We start from the raw sequence: 24,545 nt of genomic DNA on the forward strand, positions 1-24,545 counted from the left end.
AGCCTCCGTGTGCCTGTCCCTTGGCAGGTAACCTCAGGCAGTTTTAATTTTTCCCCCCTCTGTTTTTTTGTTTGTTTGTTTGTTTTATTGTCACATTTATGTAACAAGCGCTTGCCTGCACATTAAATTGGTGTTGCCGTCTAGGGCGTTGCATGCTCTGGGGGTGCTGTATCCAGTGCTGTGTCTGAAAATTAAAAAAAATGTCTTTTTGTTGAAGAAGACAGGGGTTAAAATGAATGAAGATCTGAAGGTTAATTTGAGCTGGCTGCCTCAGGATCATGTAGAAGCCAGCTCTACCGAGAATGCCTCAGCCACAGGCTCCTCCCTGGTTCCTGTCGTAGACCCAGAGCCACAGCTTTTGGTAAACCCCTGGGACATTGTCTTGTGTACTTCAGGGACCCTTATCTCCTGCGAAAATGCCGTTGTGGTTCTTATCATTTTCCATAATCCCAGTCTTCGTGCCCCCATGTTTCTCCTGATAGGCAGCCTGGCACTGGCAGATCTATTAGCGGGCATTGGATTGATCATCAATTTTGTTTTTGCATACCTTCTGCAATCAGAAGCTACGAAACTGGTTACGATTGGACTGATTGTTGCCTCTTTCTCAGCATCTGTCGGCAGCTTGCTGGCTATTACTGTTGATCGTTACCTCTCCCTGTATTATGCTTTGACTTATAATTCAGAGAGGACTGTCACTTTTACCTATGTCATGCTTATATTGCTCTGGGGAGCATCTATCTGTATTGGACTGCTACCTGTAATGGGCTGGAACTGCCTCAGAGATGAATCCACCTGCAGTGTTATCAGACCACTCACTAAAAATAATGCAGCTGTCCTTTCAGTCTCTTTCTTGCTTATGTTCGCCCTCATGCTGCAGCTCTACATTCAAATCTGTAAAATCGTGATGCGCCATGCCCATCAGATTGCCTTGCAACACCATTTCCTGGCCACTTCCCACTATGTGACTACCCGAAAAGGAGTGTCTACTTTGGCCATTATTTTGGGGACTTTTGCTGCTTGCTGGATGCCTTTTACGCTCTATTCATTAATAGCAGATTACACCTATCCTTCTATATACACCTATGCCACTCTCCTGCCAGCTACCTACAATTCCATCATCAATCCTGTAATATATGCTTTTAGAAACCAGGAGATACAGAAAGCACTTTGGCTCATATGTTGTGGCTGTATTCCTTCTAACCTGTCTCAGAGAGCAAGATCACCCAGTGATGTTTGATTGGCAGCTAGGAGGACATTCCTTAACATGTTACTTTCCAGACATTCTTGCGACACTGTCTTTGGTTTAGATGCATTCATTAAATGGTGTGTGATGGCTTCATATAAAAACCACAGGATGCACTGACCTTGTTGTAAACGGAAAACCCCAGTGACCAAAATGAATCGAGTGGTTTAAGGGAGATTTCCAGAACCAAACTAATCGCTGTTACAGATTAATAATGTTGCTCAGGGTCTTTTTGTTATATTACCCAGACTTTGCCATGATTTTACATCAACTTTGCTCATTAAAATTAGATTGAAACACCACAGCCCCTTTGAAATTGTTTATGTGATTGAGTTCAGTCATGCTGCATGTTATAGTCTGTTGTCAGGATGGATATCTTTTCCCCTCTATAATTATTTTTTAAAACAGGAAAAAAAAAAAAAACACCTCATGTCCTGTTAGCCCATTTGTATATCATCAGAATATTCTTCAAAATAATGGCCAATTGTACTGATCTTTATGGTATTTATTGTCATAATCCCAGTGCAACAAATTTGCTCTAAGAGAGGAAGTACTTTTTTAGCTTTTTATTTTACATCTCAGAATGAATTAGCTTGATAATTGTTTTAAAGGGTTACCTGTTCTCTCCTGAGTTCTGGCATAATGTTAAAACAGAAAATATACTTTGCTTTGCTTTTCAGAGGTCAGCCATATGTTTTCACTTAGATATGGAACACCAGAGCTTATTATACTATTAATTTAAAAAAAATCAGTGGGGAGTTTTGGAGTTGATGAAACAATATGGCTTCTTTTGGCTATGCATTTATAATAGATGCAACACTATGTTTCTCAGACAAGTTTATCTTTTCATAAGTGTATAAGAAAATACCAAATAAATTAACCTACAGATTACTTGCAACACATATTTAGTGTTTACATGAAATGGCTCCCTTCAGTTTGTTATCAAATCAAAAGTATTACCACTTGTTTTTATTGTTCTGCCGTATAATTTAAAATACTGAAGTTCATAAATTCTCAGAACATATCTGGTTCATAATTGTATGCAACCAGAACTGCAACATGAAACAATATTTTCTGCTTTTTTAGCAGTTTTATCCTTCAGAGATTGTGATTCTCCACACTGTACACCTGTCAGTTCACTTCATTATAGAATGACAGTTCTGGTCTAAAAAGCAGAGCTTCCTCTCATGGATGGTTACATTCCAAACTGCTTCTAACCTTTTACTGAAGACACATTAGAATGCACTAGAAATAAAACATTATCTTTTAAGTTGAGACTTGACTGTCAGAGTTAAAATCCTCCTGGCAGGTGTCTTTGGTGAAACTTAAGGTGTACCTCAATGTCCATGCATGGGAGTTTATAGTACTGCTTCTGTTAATGCTGATGAGAGCTCAATGTGTTAGTGCCCTGTCACCAGTAGGAGGTTATATTCCTTTGAACATCAAAGTTAGCATACTGTATTGTTGCTTCAGTATCTTCCATTACAGTTCAAAAAACCCCAACAAACTCAAGTGTAAAAATAGCAATATTTACAGTTCAATGAAAAAAATATACCTGTATAGTATAGATAGTAGAGACAACTGTGTTGCTGGTCTGGATTTTTCCAAATGGAATCTGTCCTTTTCACATGGATGTCTGGGTGACTATAGCTTTTTGTGGCAAAGTTTCTGTGACGTTAAGAGTCATACGCTATACACAAAGCTGAATCTCAAATGTGAATGAGTTGTCTGTAAACAAGGCTCTGTAGAGATTTCTTTTATTTTTTAATAAGCAGTAATTAATTTTAGCTGCGATGCTGGATTCAAATTCTATGATTTACTTGATTCGGCCTTCACAATATTAGGCTCTTTGTGATCTGGTTAAATAATTGCATGGCATAGTCCAGCAGAGCTGTGAACTTGCAGCTCCCTTGGCTTCACTGTGGTTTACAGGTGCTGAGCACAGTTACACTATGGCCCCTGCTCCGTGTAGGATATTGGTGTTATTTATCTACTTCTGAATGCTGATGAAACTCTAGTCATTGCATTTTGTTAAGAATTTTTGTATAAGAAATAATCACTTCATAAATATCTATGCTATGTATGCGTGCAGTTTTGCAAGTATGCAAAGTATTGGGAATAAAAGGCAGTAAAAATAATGAGCTGTATAATGAAGAAAGACTGACTAATGTAGAATGGCACCTTTTTAAAACAACAAATGAGATAGTTAAAGTCAGGCAAAGTTTGCCCCCTCACACATTTTTTTCCTCCAATTGTTCTTCTGTATCAAATAGCTAAAAAAGTATGATAAGGATGAGCAGCTACAACTGTGACCAGAATTCAGTCCTGAGGGCAACTGTTGTTTTGCTTATGCAGACCTGTTCTCATCCTCTTGGATAATGTCACAGGCACTAGTGCTTTTCTCTCCACAACACCTGGGTGGTAGGGAGGCCAGAAAAAGCACAGAGGGAGATAATGTCGTCTGCTCTTCTCGTTCTGGTTCACCTAACGTCCTTGTCATCTTCCTTGCTCCACAGGCTGCTCAAATCCACAGAGGCTCTGCAGTGTGCCGACCTTTTCCTTGTGCCAGAGCAGAGAGATTTGTAACTGGAAGCTCCTCTCCCAAGGAGCAGTGTGAGTCAAATGGAGCAAAGAAGGATTAATTATAGAAGTTCCACAAAGCTAGCTCGCAGGGATGTGATTTGCCCTGGTTTGAGTAGTACATGATTACCTTTCACCAAAAACAGATGAGAAATGTGATTATGCCTCCAACCCACTGATGTGACCTCCAGTGAGGATGTTGCCTCTTCCAGAAATATATTCTTAAATTGAGACTTTGCAGCCTAGGCCAGAAAATCCTTCTGGAAGTCATTGACATAGGTTTGCTCGCAGCTGTCAGGCCAAACTTTAGCATGGTTTCCAGTACTAGATAGATGCTGAATAACACACCTGTGAATGAACTCTGGGAGGATCGGCAGAGCTGTGGCTACAAAGCTGCCTACCTCACTTGCCCAAAATAAATGCTTGACAGACAGCCTCTTTTCAGGCTCTGCAAAATTAAGCAATTCTCTGCTGTGACCTCAAAGTTATAGTGTAGGCTCTGGTCTGTATGGTGAAGTGCCAGTATCCATCCACGATCCCTCTGACACTGGCAAAAATACAGCCAGCTTGGAGGGTTCTGTCATTTTGGCATCCCGTTAAACAACACCTACATGTAAGACCAGTAGTGTTAGAGTCACCATTCTATGTACAGTGAAGTATCTTTCATATCTCCATTATAATGTCTAAAGTATTTTTTCTTAATCTGTAATTTAATTTAAAGAATTAAAATTCATTTTATTTATTAACATGCTTGACCCAAAGTTATTAACATGTTGCATCTTAATGTGCAAAATTTAATGTACTCGTTTTTTTCATATATTCATCCCTAACGCTTGGGAGAGGATTTTTTTTTAATAGTTCGGGGATTTTTTTAACCGTTTCTCCTAACAGTAAGATTTCAGCAATATGGGGAAATGCGTTGTTACCACAAGAGCAATAAAATCCTCCATGTTGTGGGTACTATAAACTACTGAGTAAGCTCAGAGCAATAGAGAGGAAGCAATATATTCTTTAGACAAAAAATAATAACTTGCATAAGGACTTTTAAATAAGCAGAAGTCTTCCTTTGTTAACCAGTTTCTACCAGACTGGTGTGGGACATTATTTCTGCTTGATTTGTCACAGTTATTGAGTTCCTGAATAGAATTGTTCAGCAATAACCTTTTACCTTAGTTCTTGGATCCTGAATTCATAGTATTTGCAAGAGAGAATTCTGTACTACAGTGGGGATTTTTATTCTTTTCATTGTTTGGCATTTAGTTGTACAGCATTCCATGGAGAAATTAATTTCTTTCAGGATTTCCAATTTTAACTTGATACTAAGAATACTCTTCACCAAACACAAACTGAGAATAACTGAATTTGTCATGCCCATCAACATGGATATCATAAATGGTGCTAGCCCATCCAGAAGACACTTAGGCTTTTAAAAGAACATGATTATGGTATCATGGAAGAAAACCCCTACCAATACCCAGGGTATTGCTGCTGTGTCTTCCTAACAGGGCATGCAGTGACATAAGCAGCTGCACCTATCCTTCATGTTTGAGGGCCAGCCTTGAGCCATCTCGCAGTCACTAAAAACCTTCCATGAGAGAGTTGGGCTTAGGGCAGGAGCTGTGGATTCATTTCTCAAAAGTGATGAGCAACTTACCAGTGTGACTGGAAGCTGGAATAAAATAGCATTTCTACAAACCAGGCTCCTGAAACACAACTGCACACAAAAAAAGGCTTCTCTAACATTCAGAACCATATTTTCAAAATGTTGACCCTGACTTTTATGGAGAAAAAGTATGTATGGTCTGGTTTTGTATGTACAGCAAAGAAAGAAAGGTAGATAAGAATTGGACAGAGAGTCACTATGTAAAAAAAAAAAAAACCACCAGCTGTTCTGTCACTTTATCTGAGATCCTGAATGGTTCTTAGTCCTTGAAACAGAAACCAACTCTGGCAACTTTCTAGAAAATCCTCAATACCAATAAGTCAGTGTAAGAGCTTTGTAGAAGTAGGAGGATTAGCATGGTTGCCAGCACTAAATAATTTGATGTAGCAGCTGTGTTATGAGAATAAAAACAATATACCTGCACACCAGCTGTAGACAGATCAAGTCCTGAGTGTATAAAAATAGCACCAGAAAAAGGTGAACAGCGTTACTTTAAATCATGCTGCTTCAAGAAGACAATATCAGTTCACCTCTCACTGGATATAGATCCTACATTGTAAGAAATAAAGGATATTTTAAAGTGCTACTGACCAACTATTCAGGGAAAGATATCATGGAGTTGTATTCTTTTGAAGGGGATCAAGTACCCAGCTAGATCTATGAAGGAAGTAATTAAGGATGGTGTTAAATATCTACATGTAGACTCATCACATCTCTTTGAGAGAAGGTCTGAGAATCACTTTAAGGTGTTACTTGGCTACCTTTTGGAGAATCTAATTCTAGAACAAGAGGCTGCTCCTGTACATACATTAAATGCAATTAATATGTCCTCTTTTATGTATTTATCAAAAGGAACAAATAGTTCTTTGGAGTCAGAATTGTTTGCCAACTAGACATCGTTTTAAATAATACCACAGGAAGCCACTTTACAAAAACAGTTTGATAACTTCAGTTTTAAACTTGGAAAAACAAAGTTTTCAGATGCTTAGTGTATTGCACACTTGGCATGTTGCATGATAGCAAGAAATTGGTATTAGGCAGCAGGGCTACTCAAATTTGCTGCTTAATCAACAAAAGGCCAGTGCAGGTAACAGTGCATCACTGTACTTGGGAAATACAATTTTATATAATATTTTGATTTCCTGATTTTTTTTTTTCCAATTTTTGAATGCCATTATATAAAGTGGTAGTTTACCCTCCCTTACAGTGCCACATTTAATTTAGCTTAGTGGTAGTCTAGAGATGTGCAATGGAGAAAACGAAAGATCTCTCAATCTCTGTTTATAGAGAGGTGTCTAAAAGGAAAGGGTGTGCTTTATATGTCACAAATAAGCAATAGATAAAGATAAAGCAAAAGATAAATTAGGTATGCTTATCTCCCCTGTCAGTAAAAGAATGATGGGACTTGCAGTAAATTTGAAAGGTAGCATATCTGGAAATACTTTTTTGGTACAAAAGGAGATGACCCCGTGAAACTAGGTGCTAATGGCTTCTTCAAGCCAAGAATTTGCAGTTCATAGAATCATAGAAGGCTTGGGTTGGAAGGAACCTTTAAAGGTCGTCTAGTCCAACCCCCCTGCAATTAATTCGTTTTAATGGATCAGAAATCTGGATGAACTGCGAGGATATTTGCTTTCATATTAGGTGAATGATGAAAGATGAGAGGATGGAAGTCTTTATGGCTTGGTGAATCAACCAGGTAGTCAATGCTTGAGCTTGGATAGGAAGAATGCTTGAAGAAATGCATCCCTGATGAGCAGGTTGTTTTGAACTTTACCCAATGTACACAGAGTACCTGAGAAGGGCTCTGGGGCTGCGGTTGTTCTGGGGTGTAGTGAAGCAGCCCCTGTCCTTGTAGCTGGCAGTATTGCCGTTCCGCTTGAATGGTGCCCAGAAAACAGGAAGGAGGAAATGTGAACATCCTCCCTTGAAAATGTGACCTCACATGTTTTATTCAGGTTATTACTTGTCTTGCTAGCAGAGTCTTACATGGCTCTGCTTGAAATCAGAAGAGGTTTTTTTGTGGAAAAATATTGAAAATATGAAAGTAGAACCAACAGCAGATTACAATAAGTCATTATGTATTTCTGTTTCTTCTGAGCAGCAGCAGAGTCTGTAACTTTGTAGTAACCATTTCCTTGAAAACAATATGCCCTTGCACTAAAAAGTGAATATAGTTTAAATTAAACCATATCTCAATTAACTAGTGCATCACTGCTGTGATGCAAACTAATTCATGAACCTGTTGGAGTGAGTGCAGAGGAGGGCCATGAGGATGATCAGAGGGCTGGAGCAGGTCTCCTATGAGGATAGGCTAAAGAGAGTTGGGGTGGTTCAGCCTGGAGAAGAGAAGGCTCCAGGGAGACCTTATAGCAGCATTCCAGGGTATCTACGGGAAAGCTGGAGAGGGACTTTTATAAGGGTATGTAGTGACAGGACAAGGGATAATGGCTTCAGACTAAAAGAGGGTAGATTTGGGTTAGATACAAGGAAGAAATTCTCCCCCATGAGGGTGGTGAGGCACTGGAACAGGCTGCTTGGAGGAGTTATGGATGCTCCAGCCCTGGAAGTGCTCAAGGCCAGGCTGGATGGGGCTTTGAGCAGCCTGGTCTAGTGGAAGGAAAGGTGTCCCTGTCCATGACAGGGGGTTTGTAACAGGGGTTAAGGTCCCTTCCAACCCACATAATTCTATGATTAATTCAGTGTCATTGAAAGGATAAAGGGACGTTTTCCAGTGGAGGTTTTTTGCAAATGGGTTGAGAGAGTAAAACTCATTTTAAAGCAAGGTCAGTCAAACTTGAATCAAAAACCCCTTGAATTGCCTTTTGAGAAAATTGTTCTCTCCTCCCCAAAAAATTTGTTTTGCACTCTACATACACCAAGGTAATTTTTACAAACTCTTGCTGACATGCTAAATATTTAACCAAACAAAATAGTATTATGGGTTTCCCCCTACCAGGTGGAGGGAAGACTTTTTATGTCTCAGAACTAGTGAACTGATTTATTTAGCTGGCATCTCTAAATAAACCAGACATTTCTAAAAAGCATGGAGTACTTACAGACATTCACTCCACATTTAGGGGCTTCATTAAATTACTGAATTACTATTTCAGCTGATGACCATAGAATTACCTGGAGGAGGAGGGGTGGGTGGTCGGTCATGTCCTTTTTTGGTTTTTGTTGTTGTTTTTTGTTTTTGTTGTTGTTTTTGGTTTTTGTTGTTGTTGTTTGTTTTGTGGGGTTTTTTTGTTGTTTGGGGTTTTTTTTAACCCCTGTAGTAAGATCTCTGATACAGTCTTTTCTATTTAAAGACAAATGCTGGTTTATGGTTGGACACAAAGGTCTTTTCCAACCTAAATGATTCCATGATTCTAAGAGCCTGCCTCTCATAAGTACAGTGCTGCATTCTTAGGAAAAAAGCTTATTTACAGAGGTTTTAATAGTTTGTTAAAACCCTTTCAAATGCATCAGCAGCACTTTTTCATTGAACAACTTCGGTGGGCATTTGCCCAAACTGGAAATTTGGTTTTTAAAAATAGATTTGGTTTTTAAAAATGTATACATTAATTCTTAAAAGGAAACACCCATCTCCAGATTTAACTTAAGGAACTTAAGTACTAGCTATATTACATGCAGACTGGAGAGAGAAACAGTTTCTTGGAGTATTTTGGTATGCTGTTAACTTAAATATTATGAGCTATCATACTTAAACACTTAAATAGCCTAATTACATACTTAAATGTATATACCTAATTGTTATAATATTTATTTTACTTTTTATATGTACGATATGCTAGATATTGCGCTCTATACCTTCAGTGTTGTAATGGTCCAGGTGTAACCTGTTCACTGAAGCAGTTTCATATGATTAAAGAAAAACATTGCCAAACTTGTATGAATGTTGCAAACTGAAAGATTCAGTGGTAAGTGATCAATGTTTCAACAGAGACAGTCCAGAAATTTTGGAAGGGAGGTGAGTTCTCATGTCTTTAATTTGGACAAATCCCGCTGCTGGCTTTGGGAATACAGGAATGGGACACATGCAGGACAGAATACAAAGAGGATATTTATCACCAACATGAGCCTGCATAGCAGTTTTATGTTCCTGTGCATACTGTTCCCTGTTCTCTCTTTGTCTCTTGTAGGTGCTTTGGTAACAGGACTGCACAGATCAAAGAGCAGTCCACACAGTCATCTGACACTGCACTTTTTGCACTGCCTGATGCTAACCCAGCCAATATTACAAAACATTGTATACATTTATTTTTAAAGGGGACATGAAATATGCATATGCTTCTGGGGCATCCTAGGAAAAGGGACTAGGACCTATAAGATTTGGGGCCAAGGCATGGAGCTCTTAATGCATTGCTTACTTATGTGACTCATAGAATTTTCCTCTTACTTCAGTGTTTGCTAAGATGTAACTCACCAAAATCACCAGGAATTCAGCTTCCACTGGTTTCAGGGAAAAGTATTTTGTAGTATGCAAATGAAAGCAGCATGACTTGGCCCTTTGAAAACTGAGATACCCACATACACATAGGTGGTGGGTCTGGCAGTGTTTTGTTCACGGTTGGACTGGATGATCTTAAAGGTCTTTTTCAACCTAAATGATTCTATGTTTCTGTCCTGAAAGGGACCTACTGTTGCATCCTCGTGGAGCTCAGGGAGCTGTGCCCCACCCATGGGTTTTTGTTCTGCTGCTCTTTGCTTGCCCTCTGACAACGTGCTCCCTCAATACAGGAGCAACACACCGTCCACCTTGTAGTGCCTCTGCCCCAGAGGGCTCATGAGGAAAGAGCAGGGAGGTGAGGCTTTTCTGCAGCGTTGATTGCAGGGTCAAAGCATGCTGGGTTCAGAAGGGAGCTCTGCTTCCAGCAGAGAGCTTTCTGAGGATAGGGTAGAAAATAGGGAGCCTTCACATTCCAACCAAATTTCAGCTCCTTTCTTTTGTATTTCCCTTTAACTGTAAGTAGAGGCATCCATTAGTCTGGCAGGAGGGGAACATGGCATAACTGGGAGTTAGCATGCTCCAGCATGCAGCTTTTTACACGGTAGCTCTTCCAGAGCAGAGCAGCTGAATGCACAGTACTCTGCTTCTGAACTCAGGCTGGTCCCACAGCTTAAAATGTATAAGGGCAAAATGAAGTTTTCCAGAATGTGGAAACAGCATCTGTGATTTGTGCCAGAATGGGTGTTGCAGCTGGAGAGGCAGGTAAATTGCCTAGATTACATATACAGCAAAATATTCAGGCAATCTCTAGGGTTACTTGCCTGTGCCCAAATTTTCTGTTGGGCCTCAGCCAGAGCCCAAGGAAATGGACATTCTTATTTTTATCATTATTTCTAGAAAGAGCCACATTAGACCTCTATCCATTTTATATGTCTACACCTTTTTACTCTTTGGGGCCAAAATCTACAGTCGTGTTGTGTTTTGTTTGGTCTCAGCTTTACTGTCACAGCCAAGCCTACAGAAGTTGATTGTAAATGTGTTTACAAATAAAAAGAAATTTCATAGGGTAAAATGTTGTAACTGTGCCTCTGAAATAAAGCTGTAAAATTCTGTATTTAACTTTGGTCCCAGGCCATGAAATTTGGAATACCCTGGACTAGTAGAACCACTTGTAATTTTCTAGACTTACTAACCAAACCCCTACTTTCTTTTTATTGCCAAATGCAACTAAAAATAACCTGTGGTTTACCACGCTCATCTCATGAAATTCTCAGAGAGAACTTTTCCTAGGAAACATAGTATAATTCATGTAAACTCCTGATACTACTGGCTGCAGTGTGGTTCCATGCTAAATTCTAAAAGCTTTAGCAAAAGCAGCTGCATGGGGGTAGTTCTCACACTACACATCTCATTAGGAGCCAAATTACTGTAAACCAGTAATTTAAATTCTGCATGTTGTGCTTTCATATGAGAACCAATTTCTGGTTTAGTACATAAAGGCCTGTGGTTATTTCTTATACTAACTTAGGGTTGTTTTTTTCATTTAACCGTGGTTGAAGTTTGAACCATAGCTTGCCAGTATATGAAGTCATTTTAAAAGGAAGTGAAACATCTTTGCCTCAGTTTCCCTTAAGATTAAAGCTTTGGATTGCAACTACAGAGCTTCTTGTTGTATACAAGATAGTAATTTAATGCACTTTATTTGAAAAAGGCACAAATTATTTTGTTTATAAAATGTTACAATTGCACTATGCTGTAAGAATCAGTTACTAAATATAGACTGTACAGTTTTGTAGTCAACATTGTGTTTAGTCATAAATGATTGAAACAATTACATGTTTCAGTTAAATGTTAATTTTATATGTGGTATATGTAAGTACAAATAAATTTTCGTTTCTAAAAAAAAAAAAAAAATTGTCCATTTCATTTCATTGAATTTCACATTCCATTTCAAATAACAAAACACTATTATTTCTAAAAATATAAAATAAAATGTGATCCAGTGCAAAGAGATGGCAGATGACACTAACTAAACTTGGGCGTTAAATTCAGATGTGCAAACTTCAGTTGAACTTTGGTAGATCCTCTGTATCCACGAATGCTGCAAAAGGAAATATCAGGCACTACAGTTTTGTACAGACAGTCTGAAAGAAGAGCTAACAGGAATTCTTGAATGTAGAGTTGTAAATGAAAGCCAGAGTGCCCTTCCAGGTCTACCTTTCTTATCCAAGTTAATTTACTTCTTATGCACTTCTGACATACCGCTGTTTATTATCTTTGTGTACACTTAGTTTTGGGGAACAAAATTCAGTATGGATGTACAAGAGAGTCTGTGCTGGATCTTGCTAAATAGATGTAAATACTTAATAGTTGAGTTAGTTGTCATTAATGGGGAGAGCTACAACTTGAAAGAAACTATGTTAACTTAGTTATTTGGGTTTTGGTTGTTGTGGGTGGGTTTTTTGTTGTTTTTTTGTTCTTGTTGTTGTTTTCCAAAGTTTTGCCCTGATCCTCCAGTTAAGTAACTGTAAAATCAGATGCATGATCAGAGTTCTGTTTCTCCAATTTGACTGTTACAAACAGGCTAAAAGAAAATAGTGGACTGTCTCATTTTCCATTTTTAAAAAAAATGTATATTTTAATTCTTCTATATGGTTTTCTTGAATACCCAGCTTATTTTCCAGGCATATAAATTGATGGAACGAGCTACATCTCTAACTGTAAAACTGACTATTGTGTACCATAGCTGGTGAACATGTAACTTCTGAAATAAATTGGCCAGTGACTGACAGATATCCAGGTAAGTAATGGAGAGTGAGGCTGCTTCCTTCCTACTACGCAGAACTGCAGTCCTGCAGCTCAGGTGTATCCTGGAGGAGATCTCAGTAATGTTTACTTGAACTGGACACACCTGTCCTCTCACCTTTCACACCAGACATTCAGGCACCAGCTACTTTATCTAGAGAAAGAGAAATTGGTGTCATCGTGCAGGCATAGACTCCCAGTTTGTGTCTCTGCAGTTAAACTACAGCCAAAAGAACTACCGCAGAATGGTGATCAGGGTGTATTTGTTAAATGTTTTTTGTTTAACTAAACATGAACTGCAGTTACACAATATAGATCCTTTAGATCTATCAGCCGTCCAGTCTACTAAACTAGATAATTAATAAAAAATAAAGGGGAAAAAAAGAAAAAAAAAAAGATAGTGGGAGGGGAAATAAGTGTTTCACCTAACAGAGAAGCCAGTATTGAAGTCATGTGGCCAGGGCTGTTCGGGCATCTTTTTGAGCTTAATCACTGGAACCTAAAGTAGGACAATAAACTGAACCTGTTCTGACGCTACAGTGGATGTTTAACCTGCATCTGTAGTCAGGAGAAGCAGGAACGAGCAGGGAGCAGTGGGGGCAGATGACTCGAGCTTGTTGGCATTGCTGTGTTGGTGCCCCTTCCACACCTAACAGCGTTGGTGTAACAGCATCCTGGAAGTCACTGATGGAAATATGATTAGGAGGGCAAAATGGCTGACAAAATCAATAAATAGAATAGTAAAAACTGCCAAAACTTAATGGTACTCAGCCAGAACTGTAAAGGAATTCCTGTTAATATTGTGGAGGATTAATGGCATTACAGGACTGGTAGGTATCTTGGTTGTGGTTTTGTTTAGTGCAGATAGCATCCTTCTGCTCACAAAGCAAAACAGCACTAAGGGAGTGTTTTGGATTAACTGGGAACTTCAGGCACTGGCAATGCTTAGACCACCCAGTAACAACTACTTTGTGCCTTCTGCCAAACATACAGTGCTTTATGTGCTATGTTTGGGTTTCAGATACTTTTGTCAACTATGTCTGGAACTAAGCAGAAGGAAAGAGCAGAATTTTTAATAATGGATATGCAACAGAAAACTTCTGTGGGCATTAATAAGTGGTCAGTGTATTTACAAGGATAAAATAATTTAAAGCTGTCAGGACGTCAAATAATTTCCATGCTACAGTAAGCAAAGTGAAGTTTTTTTATACAAGTGGAAATCTAAAGACTGTTGTCCAGTGCTATCCTTTGGCTCAAGGAGGCTCAGCTGCAGCATTCCAGGTGCACATGCCTGTTTTTACATTCTCTGAAGAGTCTGTGGGTCACGTCAGAGATGAGCTGCTGGGTTAGGTGGCCGTTTGGACAAAGTGCACCTTATTTTACCTTCTTAGTAAATTCTTATGGATCATCTTATTTATAGTAGGATATCAAAGATTGTCTACAACCTCACCACTGTCCTGTAGCATGAATCTTTGATGTCTACACAAAGTGCAAGGCCCATGCAGTTAATGGATATTTTACACTCATCACTGAAAACTGTGTAGGAAATACATCAATCTGGTATATAGGACAAAGACAATTCCATTTGCCGGTACTCAAGCTTTTAAAAAATTCCAAATCATATATATCTTTTAAAGTTATTTTAAATTGTCTAGGATCATATGGATCTAAATATTTTTTTTCTAGAATTGCTTTTAAAGCTAGCAACTCAAACCTTATTATTTGTCTTTTTTTATTTTTAAAAATTATTTTATTTTATTGAAATGGCATCCTTATAACAGAAATGCTCTCTGGGGTTGTTACTCTTGGCATTCCTCTGACTTGAGTGCGAGCTGAGTAAACCCAGCACTGTACAGCATGTAACAACTAACACTTGGTTACTACATGCAAATCAGCCCTCACTTGAGCATCTTCTGCTTGTGGATTTTATTCAATTTTTTTTGTTCTTTCATATCTGCCAAAGTGCTTCATCCCCTTATTTTGTGCTAATTTTAAAGATGGTGGCCTTTCAATGCAGGGCATTCTTTTTCTGACAACAAAAGGTATTTTAATGTACCAGGACACTGTCTTCCCATCAGTGGCCTAGAAGAGCTAGTTTCACCTTCATTTTTTATCATGATGTATGGAGTTTAAATGATGCTTGACAGTGAGCCTATATAAATTTGGTTTTAAGATGCATTGAGTTTGCCATCATCATCATTTTGAGCTGTCAGGCTCAAAAGCATCCTCTCACAATTTCCAAGACAAGGATCATTCAGCTCACATGGGGAATGCAGAGGATGTGGCAAGCTGTGATGGGAGAGAGCCCTTGCAACCCCAGTCTTGGGCATGAGAGGATTTCAAAATTTCAAGCTAACCTAAGGATTCCCTTCACCCCCTGGATATTCTTACTCTTTCACCTTTGCAAGAGAGGGGTGACAGAGAGGGGGCTGGTGTGAATTCAGAAAGTCTTCAGGTTCCCCCCTTCTCTCTTAAATGCCATCCATCCATCCATCCATCCATCACTGCAGCCTCCAGTGCCTGTTCAGTTTTCTCCAAGAGCTGGGCTTTCTTGGTGGTGCTGCTGACAGTGCCCTGTAAAGACATCCATGGAAACCACCACTAGCCAAACCGTGCATTGCCAAGGGCATCAGACAGAGGGAAGCTTTTGCTATTTGCTAGTTCAACCCAACAAAAATATTTCCTTCCTGACATCCAAGCAAGCAGTGGGACAGACCCACTGCTGTTGAGAGGAAAGCAAGGGTAAGCGTTGGCTTTGCTCCCACCAAACAAGAGGCAGGGAAGACAGAGGAGGGGCTGGTCACTGCACGGGCTGCAGGCCTCCCTTGGCTCTATTACTCTGCAGATACGGTCGAGTTCACTGCCTGTAGCATACACTGCACTGAGCCAGGGCCATGCAGCAGCAGCTCATCTCTCCCTTGATGCTTTGGCTCCTGCAGCCTAGTTTCTTATTGAAATGAGCTCCAGGATTTATTGTCAGTGCTCGATTCACAATCCCTTCAGACTTCTTTTTGTGAGAACTAATAAAGCGGATCTGGGGTTTTCTTATTGCTGTTTTTTTAATTATAATGAGCAGCCTGTTTTCAGTCTCTGGGATTCTCTGTGCTGTGGTTGGTTTGGGGTGGGGATTTTTGGGTTTGGTTGTTGTATTTTGTTGGGTTTTTTTTTTTTTTTTAAACCTTCCAGGAGGAAGTCATGGGAAAGTATTATGACTCCTTAATGCTTGGTCCATTTCATTCATCATACCACTTCTGAGCAGTGTTTGTTTGCCTTCAGTCCAGGCACAGCTTGTGCACAGCCTTTACAGAAACACAGTCAGCCTTGCCAATAGATGTGTCTGGTCTTAGATCTGCAGACTCTGTGTCTGCCTTCACACGGTACTTTACGCTGGCCCCATTTCAGCAGCTGCATGTCAGCTTGGGACTGCTGCCTCAAACTGCCCGCTTCCTCAGGAAAGGCAGCAGCCCTTCTCAGATGGTGGCAGTGACCTGCCTCTGCACCCTCCAGAGCATTTGCTAAAACTGGCCAGTTCTGCAGGCAGAAGGGGTGGCCAAGAGAGCGTCCCCAGGGTGCTCGTTGCTGCTGCTGAGGTCACCACATCCCTGGGGCCTGGGCGGAGCGGGATGCGAGAGGCAGACAGCAACAAGCACCGGTCAGGGAGGCTGATTCTCCTTCCCTTGTGATACCAAGTTATGAACAGATGCAGGAATAGACGTTTATCTGTCCAGAATGTGTTTGCTGCTCAGACATCCATGGTGCATCTCCTTGAGGGAAGAGCCACCAGGCTAGATGGGTGTGTGGTGTGAGCCAGTCTTGTCCCATGGCTGTGCAGCTGGGCTGTACTGGTACGAGTATGTACGTAGCAGACCCACAGCCACTTTTCAGTTTGCAGCTCGGATCAGTTCAGTGTTTTCTTTGCATTTACATTTAATTTGTCTTACCAGGGACTGTTGTATTTTTCTTCAGAGATGAGATAAAGCATTCATCAGAGCCCAGTAGGTACCCCTATTCTCTTTAGCTTTCTTGCTTCTATTATACTTGATTCTATTAGAGGCTGATTTAATGAGCACTCATTACATACATGCGTCTCTCTCTCTCTCTCCAGAGATCTAAGCAGTGGAATCTCCTACAAAATGATGCAGTGCTTTGTTTTAGTTTGGTTAAAAACAGAACAAAATGCTGCTCTGTGTCCCTCTCAATCATCTCACCTTCAGCAGTCATTTGCAAAAACACTGTTGCTTTTTCCTCTGCTTAGAAGTTATTTTTACACCATTTAAATGCAGCTTAATCGTATGATAAAAGACTTTCCCAAGCACAGGTCTTTCCCATGTGTCAAAATATCAGTGGATTCCCTATTTAACATCAGACACAACTGCACTGCAGTCGTAGGTGAAGTTTCCCGTGTGAACAGCCTGCATAATATATCACTGTAGAGAGCATTTCCCTTTGGAAAACCGTTCTGAGACAGAAGTCAGCAGGGCTCTGACCCCCACAGTGGAAATCAACAGAAAAATCCTGAACTGCAGCTAAGTGCCTGTAAAGATGTTGGTATACATGGAAAGGTAGTGCCGTATCTAGAATAACTCCGGCCGTTTATGATAAAGTAGCAGTATTGTTTTCAAAGATACAGAAGCCGTGGCAAACAACACATGTAAAGTGCTTCACAGCAGATGGCAATGTGAGCAGAAAGAGGTCACATCAAGCATGCAGCAAGCACAAGTGTCTGCTGTTTTTCCTTCTTGCTTCCTTAAGTGCTCCCTATGAGAATGTGGCAAATGAGACTAGTGCTCCCTGCCACTGTGCAGGGAGCACTAAAAGAAATTATCTACTTAAAAGTTCTGAACAATTTCCACTCCTGAAAAAAGCCAGAGTCCATCACATTACCTGTGTGGCTCTCTGTCAGTAGCTCACAGTGTCTGGAAGAGCACACCCCCACATATCCATATGAAAGTTTAACATAAAACTACCACATTGTCAAGCTTACAGTGTAATACAGGCTGGCATCAGCCTTCTGGTGATGCAGAAGCAAACAGCAGTGTTAAAAAAGAGCCAGTGACTTGAAAGGCCTCCAGTAACGGGGTAGAGGAAAGGTACAGATTCTGTGGAGATTTTTGGCACTGTGTGCCACCTCCCCTTGCACACTGTCTCCAGTGAAAATGTCTCCTGCGAAAATCTAAGTGGAGATGCAGCAACTGAGAGTTTATGGTCAGTGGGTCAGGTTAAAGGCCATAAGAAGCCTAAGGTTTACTTGGCTTATTAAAAGTTACAGAAAGCCTCATCTCTAATAAGGTTTTGCCAGGTGCTTGCTAATGCAGATGAAGAATGGCTTAATTTTTCCCAGTGAAGATAGAGCCCAAAACATTCTTTGCAACCAGCATCAATTAGTTCACCAGCAGCAGAGCTACCATTTCCTGCAGAAAGGTCAGAGGCTGTTTGCAACTTTCTGAGTCAAAAACAAAGCTTAAAACTCCAGCTGAAAACCACATAGCAGCTGTATAGAGCACTGTAATTGCCCCCAGATTGCAGCAACTGACTACAAGAACCAGAACTAGAAACAAAATCCTGCCCAGGAGAGAATACAGGTTTTTGTTGCTGATAGTAAAATCAGAGCAAATATGTAAGTAGAAGAGCAGGACTGTACTTTGTGTGCACAGCATGACGGCTAGGATATGGTGTTTCAGAAATAAATGGGGTAACGAGCTGATGTGTGCATTACATGAGAGCCCATCCTCTCTACACTGAACATTGTGTAAGAATTCAGGAGGCAACACGGAAACCTCTCGATAGCCCTGCTTCCCCTCTGGTTCACATCAGCACAAACAGAGGTCTGGGTTGCTGGAGAGGTATGGAAATGACTGTGAGGTGACAAGCTGGGAGGCCAGGCAGGCAGGTGAGAGGGACCCTGCTTAGCCCAGCCTGGAGAAAAGGGTTTTAACCTTGATGCCTGAGCTTTGAGCTGGAGGGAGGGCAGACAGCTGGTGAGAGCGGACACAGTCCTGGAGGTGCTGGTAGCCCAACACAACATCCCATCAGTGTATAAAGTCAAATTTAGCAAATTAGATTAATAGAGAGGAGTTGATGGGAAACTTTGACACTTACATAACATGTATCAGCATACATGCTTTATTCTACAAAGGCTTTTCAATACCCAAATTGTCATTGAGATAACCGAGATCAGACTGATCAACAACTCCTCAACATCACTTTGTACTGTATTTTGATGTTAAGGGATTAGTTTTGTAAACACACACCCGCGTGGGAAAGTAGCAGTGCAGATAAGTCATAGGTGGTTCCATGACGGCTTGTGAGGAAAAACTGAAGGAGCTTGGCTCATTCAGCCTGGAGAAGAGATGGCTTCATGGGGACCTAACAGTGCGTACAGGGATGTTGTCAGGACAACAGATCCAAGATCTTCACAGTGGTGCACGGTGAGAGGAGGAGAGACAACAGGCATAAGCGAAACAGGTGAGGTTGAGACTGGGTATGAGGAGAAACTACTTCCCATCAGGACAGTCAGGCAGAGGCACAGCTTGGCCAGCAGGGTTGTGCAGTCTCTCCTTGGAGGTTTTCCAGACCTCACTGGATAAAGCCTGAGCAACCTGGGCTGGCCCTGCTTTAAGCCAGAAATTGGACTTAGAGACCTCCTGAGGTCCATTTCAACCTGAATTATCTTGTGATCCTCATTGAGAATGTAACACCCTAGTGGGTGTCCAACCATCTCACCTCTCAGTCCATGAAAGGCAGGCTGAGGTATCAAACAAGAGGGGGTTTTGTTTTGTTTTTTCCCAGGTTTGGTCAAAGATGTTCTACAGTGCCCTAGCTATGAGTCAGAGCCCCATACCTTGGTCCAGAATGCTTAGACCTTGGCAGAGCAGTGGTTCATAAAAGGGCAGAGATCAAACTGTATCCAAGTGCTAACCTCAAAAAACACTGCTTACAGCAGCACAACGTAACTGGGATTGTGTGCAGCACCTCACACTGAGCTCCAGGTGCATTTTCAGACCTGCTAATTGATGGAGAACAACTACTGCTGGCTGTGCTCTTGCTGACGCCACCTTCTGTGTCGTACCACTCCAATGGGGCTCTGCTGCCTCACCTTCAACCTGCTGCTCACCTGGACCTTTCCAGCCTGGACTGATGGCTTATTTCACCACAGGTATAAGAATTTGCACTTATCTTCAGTGAACTTTGTGAGGTTTCTGTCATCCCATTCCTCCAGCTTACCAGCATCCCTGTGAACGACAGCCCTGACCTCCAGTTTGCCCTCCACCCAGTTTTGTGCCATCCATGAGCTTTGGAAATAAAATTAATTAAAGTTAGACCAAGGTCTTCTTTGGCCCACAATGTGTTTGTGTCATATCAGAGGCAGAAATGGTATTTAAAACAAAAAGTTCACACTTGTGTGTCGGTCTCCTCCATAGATAGGTCGGAACAGCAGAAAGAGCAGAATTATGGCATGATGCACCATTGACACTTGGATTCTGAGTGGGAAAAATCACCCAACACCATTAAAAGTGGATCCTTTGTGAAACCCACCAGCTCACAGTCACTCAGCTCCAGCCCAAGCTGTGGGCACATTTCAAGTCCTCAAGGCCAGTTCATCCGTAAGAGTAAAATCAGGACTTTGTGTCTGCAGAGGCAGCTGACACAACATACCCTGGTCTTCTGCTGTGAATTGTAGATAACCTATGCTTAATACAAATAAAAACATATAAAGAACAATCACAATTATCAGTTCACCATGATTTATTTCTGTACTTGAAATAATTTAAGGCTATCAGTCTAGTTGGTAGCGACTGATCCATAATTGTTCTGACATTTGGCTCTTTATTCACAGTGCCAGACCAGAAGGAAAAAAAAGAGCATGTAAAGACATCCTGTCCTCCCTGGGACTGAGGCACACAGAGAAGATTGCGTGATTCCTGGATGGAGTGAGCCTTCCAGGCTCCAGGACTATGCTAAAAATACTGAAGTCCCAGAAAAAATAAAGGAGGAAAAAAAAATCTTGTCACTGCCAGCATTACTAATCAAGTACTAATGTTTATGAAATGAAAATTTTCTATGGCAGCTGGTGTTTTGCTAAACTTATATACATTTCCTTAATAGTGTTTTCCATGTTATCGCTGGCACTGTCACTCTAAATGTAATATAATTTTGTTGCAATAATAAAATAGTACACATACACAGTTTATAGAAATTCCTTTTCCCTACCCTAGCTTGACAATAACTCAAACTGCCTGAGAAAGTGCAGTAACAGCTTGTTCATCACTGTCCCAGGTGGTTGTATAAACCACTCTAGGGGTCCTGGTCAAAGTGCTTTTGTCCTGTTGAAAAGTTTCTTTGAAAGCCTTGTAAGTCAGGAACAATTCCTTGTGGATTCGTGACACAGATTTTTAAAAACTTTGATGCTTAGAAATATCTGATGGAAATCCCCACACGAGCTGCCTGGACTGACGACAACAGGCCCACCACCATCCTGCCCAGCCGAAACCTGCTGGCCTGGCAGCTTCTGTCTCCACCAGACTGGGAGAAAAACGTTTTCCCAGTTCATTTGCAGTTGGCCACTGGAAACCCTGAGTACTGATTCCTGAGTGTTGTGCCGGCCCACCCTGAAACGCAAGTGTCCCTACAGCAAACTCTCAGCAACTTGCCCATGGAGAGGTGTGAGGCTGCTGGTGGGGCTCATCACTGAGCCTGAGGATGAGGGTGAACGTGGGAAGGCTTGTCCTAAGGTGTTAAACTGTACCAAGTTTTACCTTAAAAACTTCCTTTCCTAACTTTTCATGTAGAAAAAGAAAAAGCACACACAGACAAAAATGTAAAAAATATCCCTCCCAGCCATTGAAACCTGGGTCTCTGACCTGGCCTGCTTTGCAGGCCACCAAGCCCCTTTTGCTTTGGGTAGGAGGGAAATCCCTGGGAGGATGCGGAAAGTGAGATTTGGAGGGGAGGTCCTCACATCACCCCCTGAATACTTGTGGAAACAAAGGTGTGTGGAGAGTCCCATCCGTGTAGAGTGTATTTCCACAGTGGAGACTAACAGCAGAGACAATGCGAAGATCCAGGTACACCAGGACTACAGCACACACACATTTACACCCACCCATACAGTGAAGCCCATCTGTCATCACTCCAATCCCTGACAGGACATGGAGTGGACAAACAAGCAAGGAGCAGCCGCTGAGGAGAAGCTCCTGGGGGAACCCGCTTAGCATCACTGCTTCCACAAGTGCTGTCTATGCAACAAAATGCCATATAGCTCATATAGGTCTAGCAGAGCTGTATGCACACGGGCTGGGTGGGGTGTACCTGTCCCCTACCTCTGATACAGCATGAAATCCCTGTGGAGCTAATTCATCCTGCCAGGAAGCTGACCTTAGGATGGACCAGAGCATATCCTCACTCAGTAGACAAGGAAACTGAAATAAACTGAAGATTTGTCTTTATGAGTACAGCTCCCAGGGCAGTAGGGCTTTTCCTCAGCTCTACAGCAGCAATAAAAAAGGAATTACAGAAACTCCGTTATCTTAGGTGTATGCATATTCCTGCAAGAATTAGGAAAATATTAAAACCAGAGCAGCTACTGTCAGTGCCATTTCATCAGAACGATTTGCCTGCTGATGAGAGACAGGTACTGTCCATGTGCCCCTCTGGAGCAGCCGAGCTCCCGGGGCTGCAGGACCCCAGGGGCTGCCAGCCCGTGTTTGGGGGAGCTCCAGACAGAGGTGCCCCTGCCGAGCTGGGGGGCTGTGCAGGACAAGCAGCGCTGCCACCTCCCTTTTTGTCCTGGTTTGCTCTTCTTTCCCCATTCTGGCAGGTCTCTTCCCTTCCCCTCTGCCTCCTGCCAGCATAGTTCAAGAATTAGCAGGGGATGCTTTTTGGCCTCTTTGTCATTACATTTAATTAGAAGACACTCTCGTTTACTTTGCTTTCACTCTGCTGCCTGGCAGAGTAATTTGCATTTCACAGGCAATTCTCTGGCCTTGTTGAACGTCTTCTACCTGAAGTGAGCAACACAGAGAATCACGCCGACCCGCTTGGCAGCAGCAGCTGTGGCACAGCCAGAGCCGACAGCTGAAGGAACACCTGGGAAGTCTACAGGGTAGCTAAAAATTAACAATAAAAAGGAAAAATACTGAACATGTGGTAGGCCTGGGCTGTCAAAGGTCACTGCAGACACAGAGCATCATGACAAGGTCGCACACAGAGAGTAAACCAAAACCCTGAACCTCTCTCCAGTGTAGAGCAATGAGAAAGAAGTTTTCACATGCATCCAGCCTTAAACTGATCCTGAATTATTAAAATTAGTGGGCCAGGAACAATTAGTACATCCCTATAGAGGTGTCAAATTGTGGTGGGGCACCCTGTTCACCCAGTGCCAGCACAGGGCAGCCTCTCCTTGGGGACAGTGGATCCTCACTAGAAGTGAAATAAAATGCAACAAAGTACGTACTCATGAAATCTTAAAAATGATTCATTGTTGGGAACGTAATTGAGGAACAGAATGATGAAAAGAAGCCTGTCTGCTGTATTTTTCACCACTTATTCACATGAGGGTTTTTTGGTCTAGTTCACTTCAAGCAACTGCAGTCATCTGGCAGAGCTGAAAAGCAAATTAAAATGTCAGCCCTGGAATTTGTTTTGGCCAGAGATCTACAGAGATAGGAAGGTACGATAATTGTTCGGTTCGCAGACTCTAGGCACTTCAGTAGATTTATCTGTGGATAAAATTAAGTAAATTGCCTTGAAAGGAATAATTTATTGATATAATTAATTAAATGGGCTGCATTTTTTTTTTAAGTAGTATCAGAATCTGCTCTGTTTTCTATAAAACTTCAGTGTGTTTAGTGGAATTTGCAATTATCTAAAGCTTTCTTCTGCATTTTATTTGCCTAGATGGGGCACAACCAAAGAAATCAAATGACTTTCCGATGACAGCATGAGAATTAAGGAATGTAAAGTAGATATAGGGTTTAAATGCTGCAGTAGAGACACAGTTTTACAGAAGGAAAAGCACGTCTATACGTGCATCTGCTGTACACACGGAAGCTGCATTACAGAAGATTATTAACCAAGCTGGCTCAACACTTCAATTTCTATTCTCAAAAAATTCTTAAAAAACCTTAATCTAGAAAAGTCATGATTTTGAGTAATTCACTTGGAAACCACCATATGTACTCAGAAAAAGGTAATTTTTCAAGCTGTTGAAACAGTCTGCCTGAAAAGCCTTCCAAAAATCTCACTGTGCACCCAGCACTACTACAAGGGTGAGCCCAGCTGCAATCTCAACATTCTTTACGTGAGCTGATGGCCAACGCGCCGCAACCTGTGGCCACCTTCAGTTTAAGCGAGACACAGAGAAACGGGCTCTGCTCTGGTTCCCAAGGCCTTTCCCAGCATTAGAAGCGCTCCAGGTCCCACTTCAAGGCACAGTGATGGTTTGTCTAGGCGGCTCAGACACCCCTGCCCATTTCCCTCACACACTTTGCCTACCATCTCCAAACTACGCTTGCCCCACGCACCTCTTGTTCTTTGGTTGACCAGTTTTTTTTGACCAGGTACCAGGTTTCTCAGTTTTCGGTAGCAGAAATCCCCGTTGCACCCTTTCAGACTCCCCAGAGCCCTCCATCCCCAGCTGCAACAGCTGTTCCCCATCACTTCTCCTGCACCCAACCCTACTTTCCCTATCATATCGTGCACCTATTCTCCTCCCCATCCTTCCATCCTCTTGCACCTGCTGGTTCTTCTTGCACCCCTGTAAGTTAAAGTATAGCAGATTTAAGACAGACCTAACTTGGTTG

The 24,545-nt window shown here is 41.5% G+C and overlaps 1 protein-coding gene across 1 annotated transcript; it reads left to right on the plus strand.

Moving 5' to 3' along the window:
* Positions 1-217: 217 nt before the first annotated feature.
* Positions 218-1,237, plus strand: GPR12 (G protein-coupled receptor 12; the record flags this gene model as incomplete). The annotated part of the gene is made up of 1 exon (XM_082051907.1): positions 218-1,237. Exon 1 carries the CDS (start codon positions 233-235, stop codon positions 1,235-1,237), a length of 1,005 nt encoding a protein of 334 aa, XP_081908033.1. The 5' UTR covers positions 218-232.
* Between the last annotated feature and the right edge of the window lie 23,308 nt (positions 1,238-24,545).

This window comes from Streptopelia decaocto (genome assembly GCF_964273445.1).
Source record: "Streptopelia decaocto genome assembly, chromosome: 1".
Classification (NCBI taxonomy): domain Eukaryota; kingdom Metazoa; phylum Chordata; class Aves; order Columbiformes; family Columbidae; genus Streptopelia; species Streptopelia decaocto.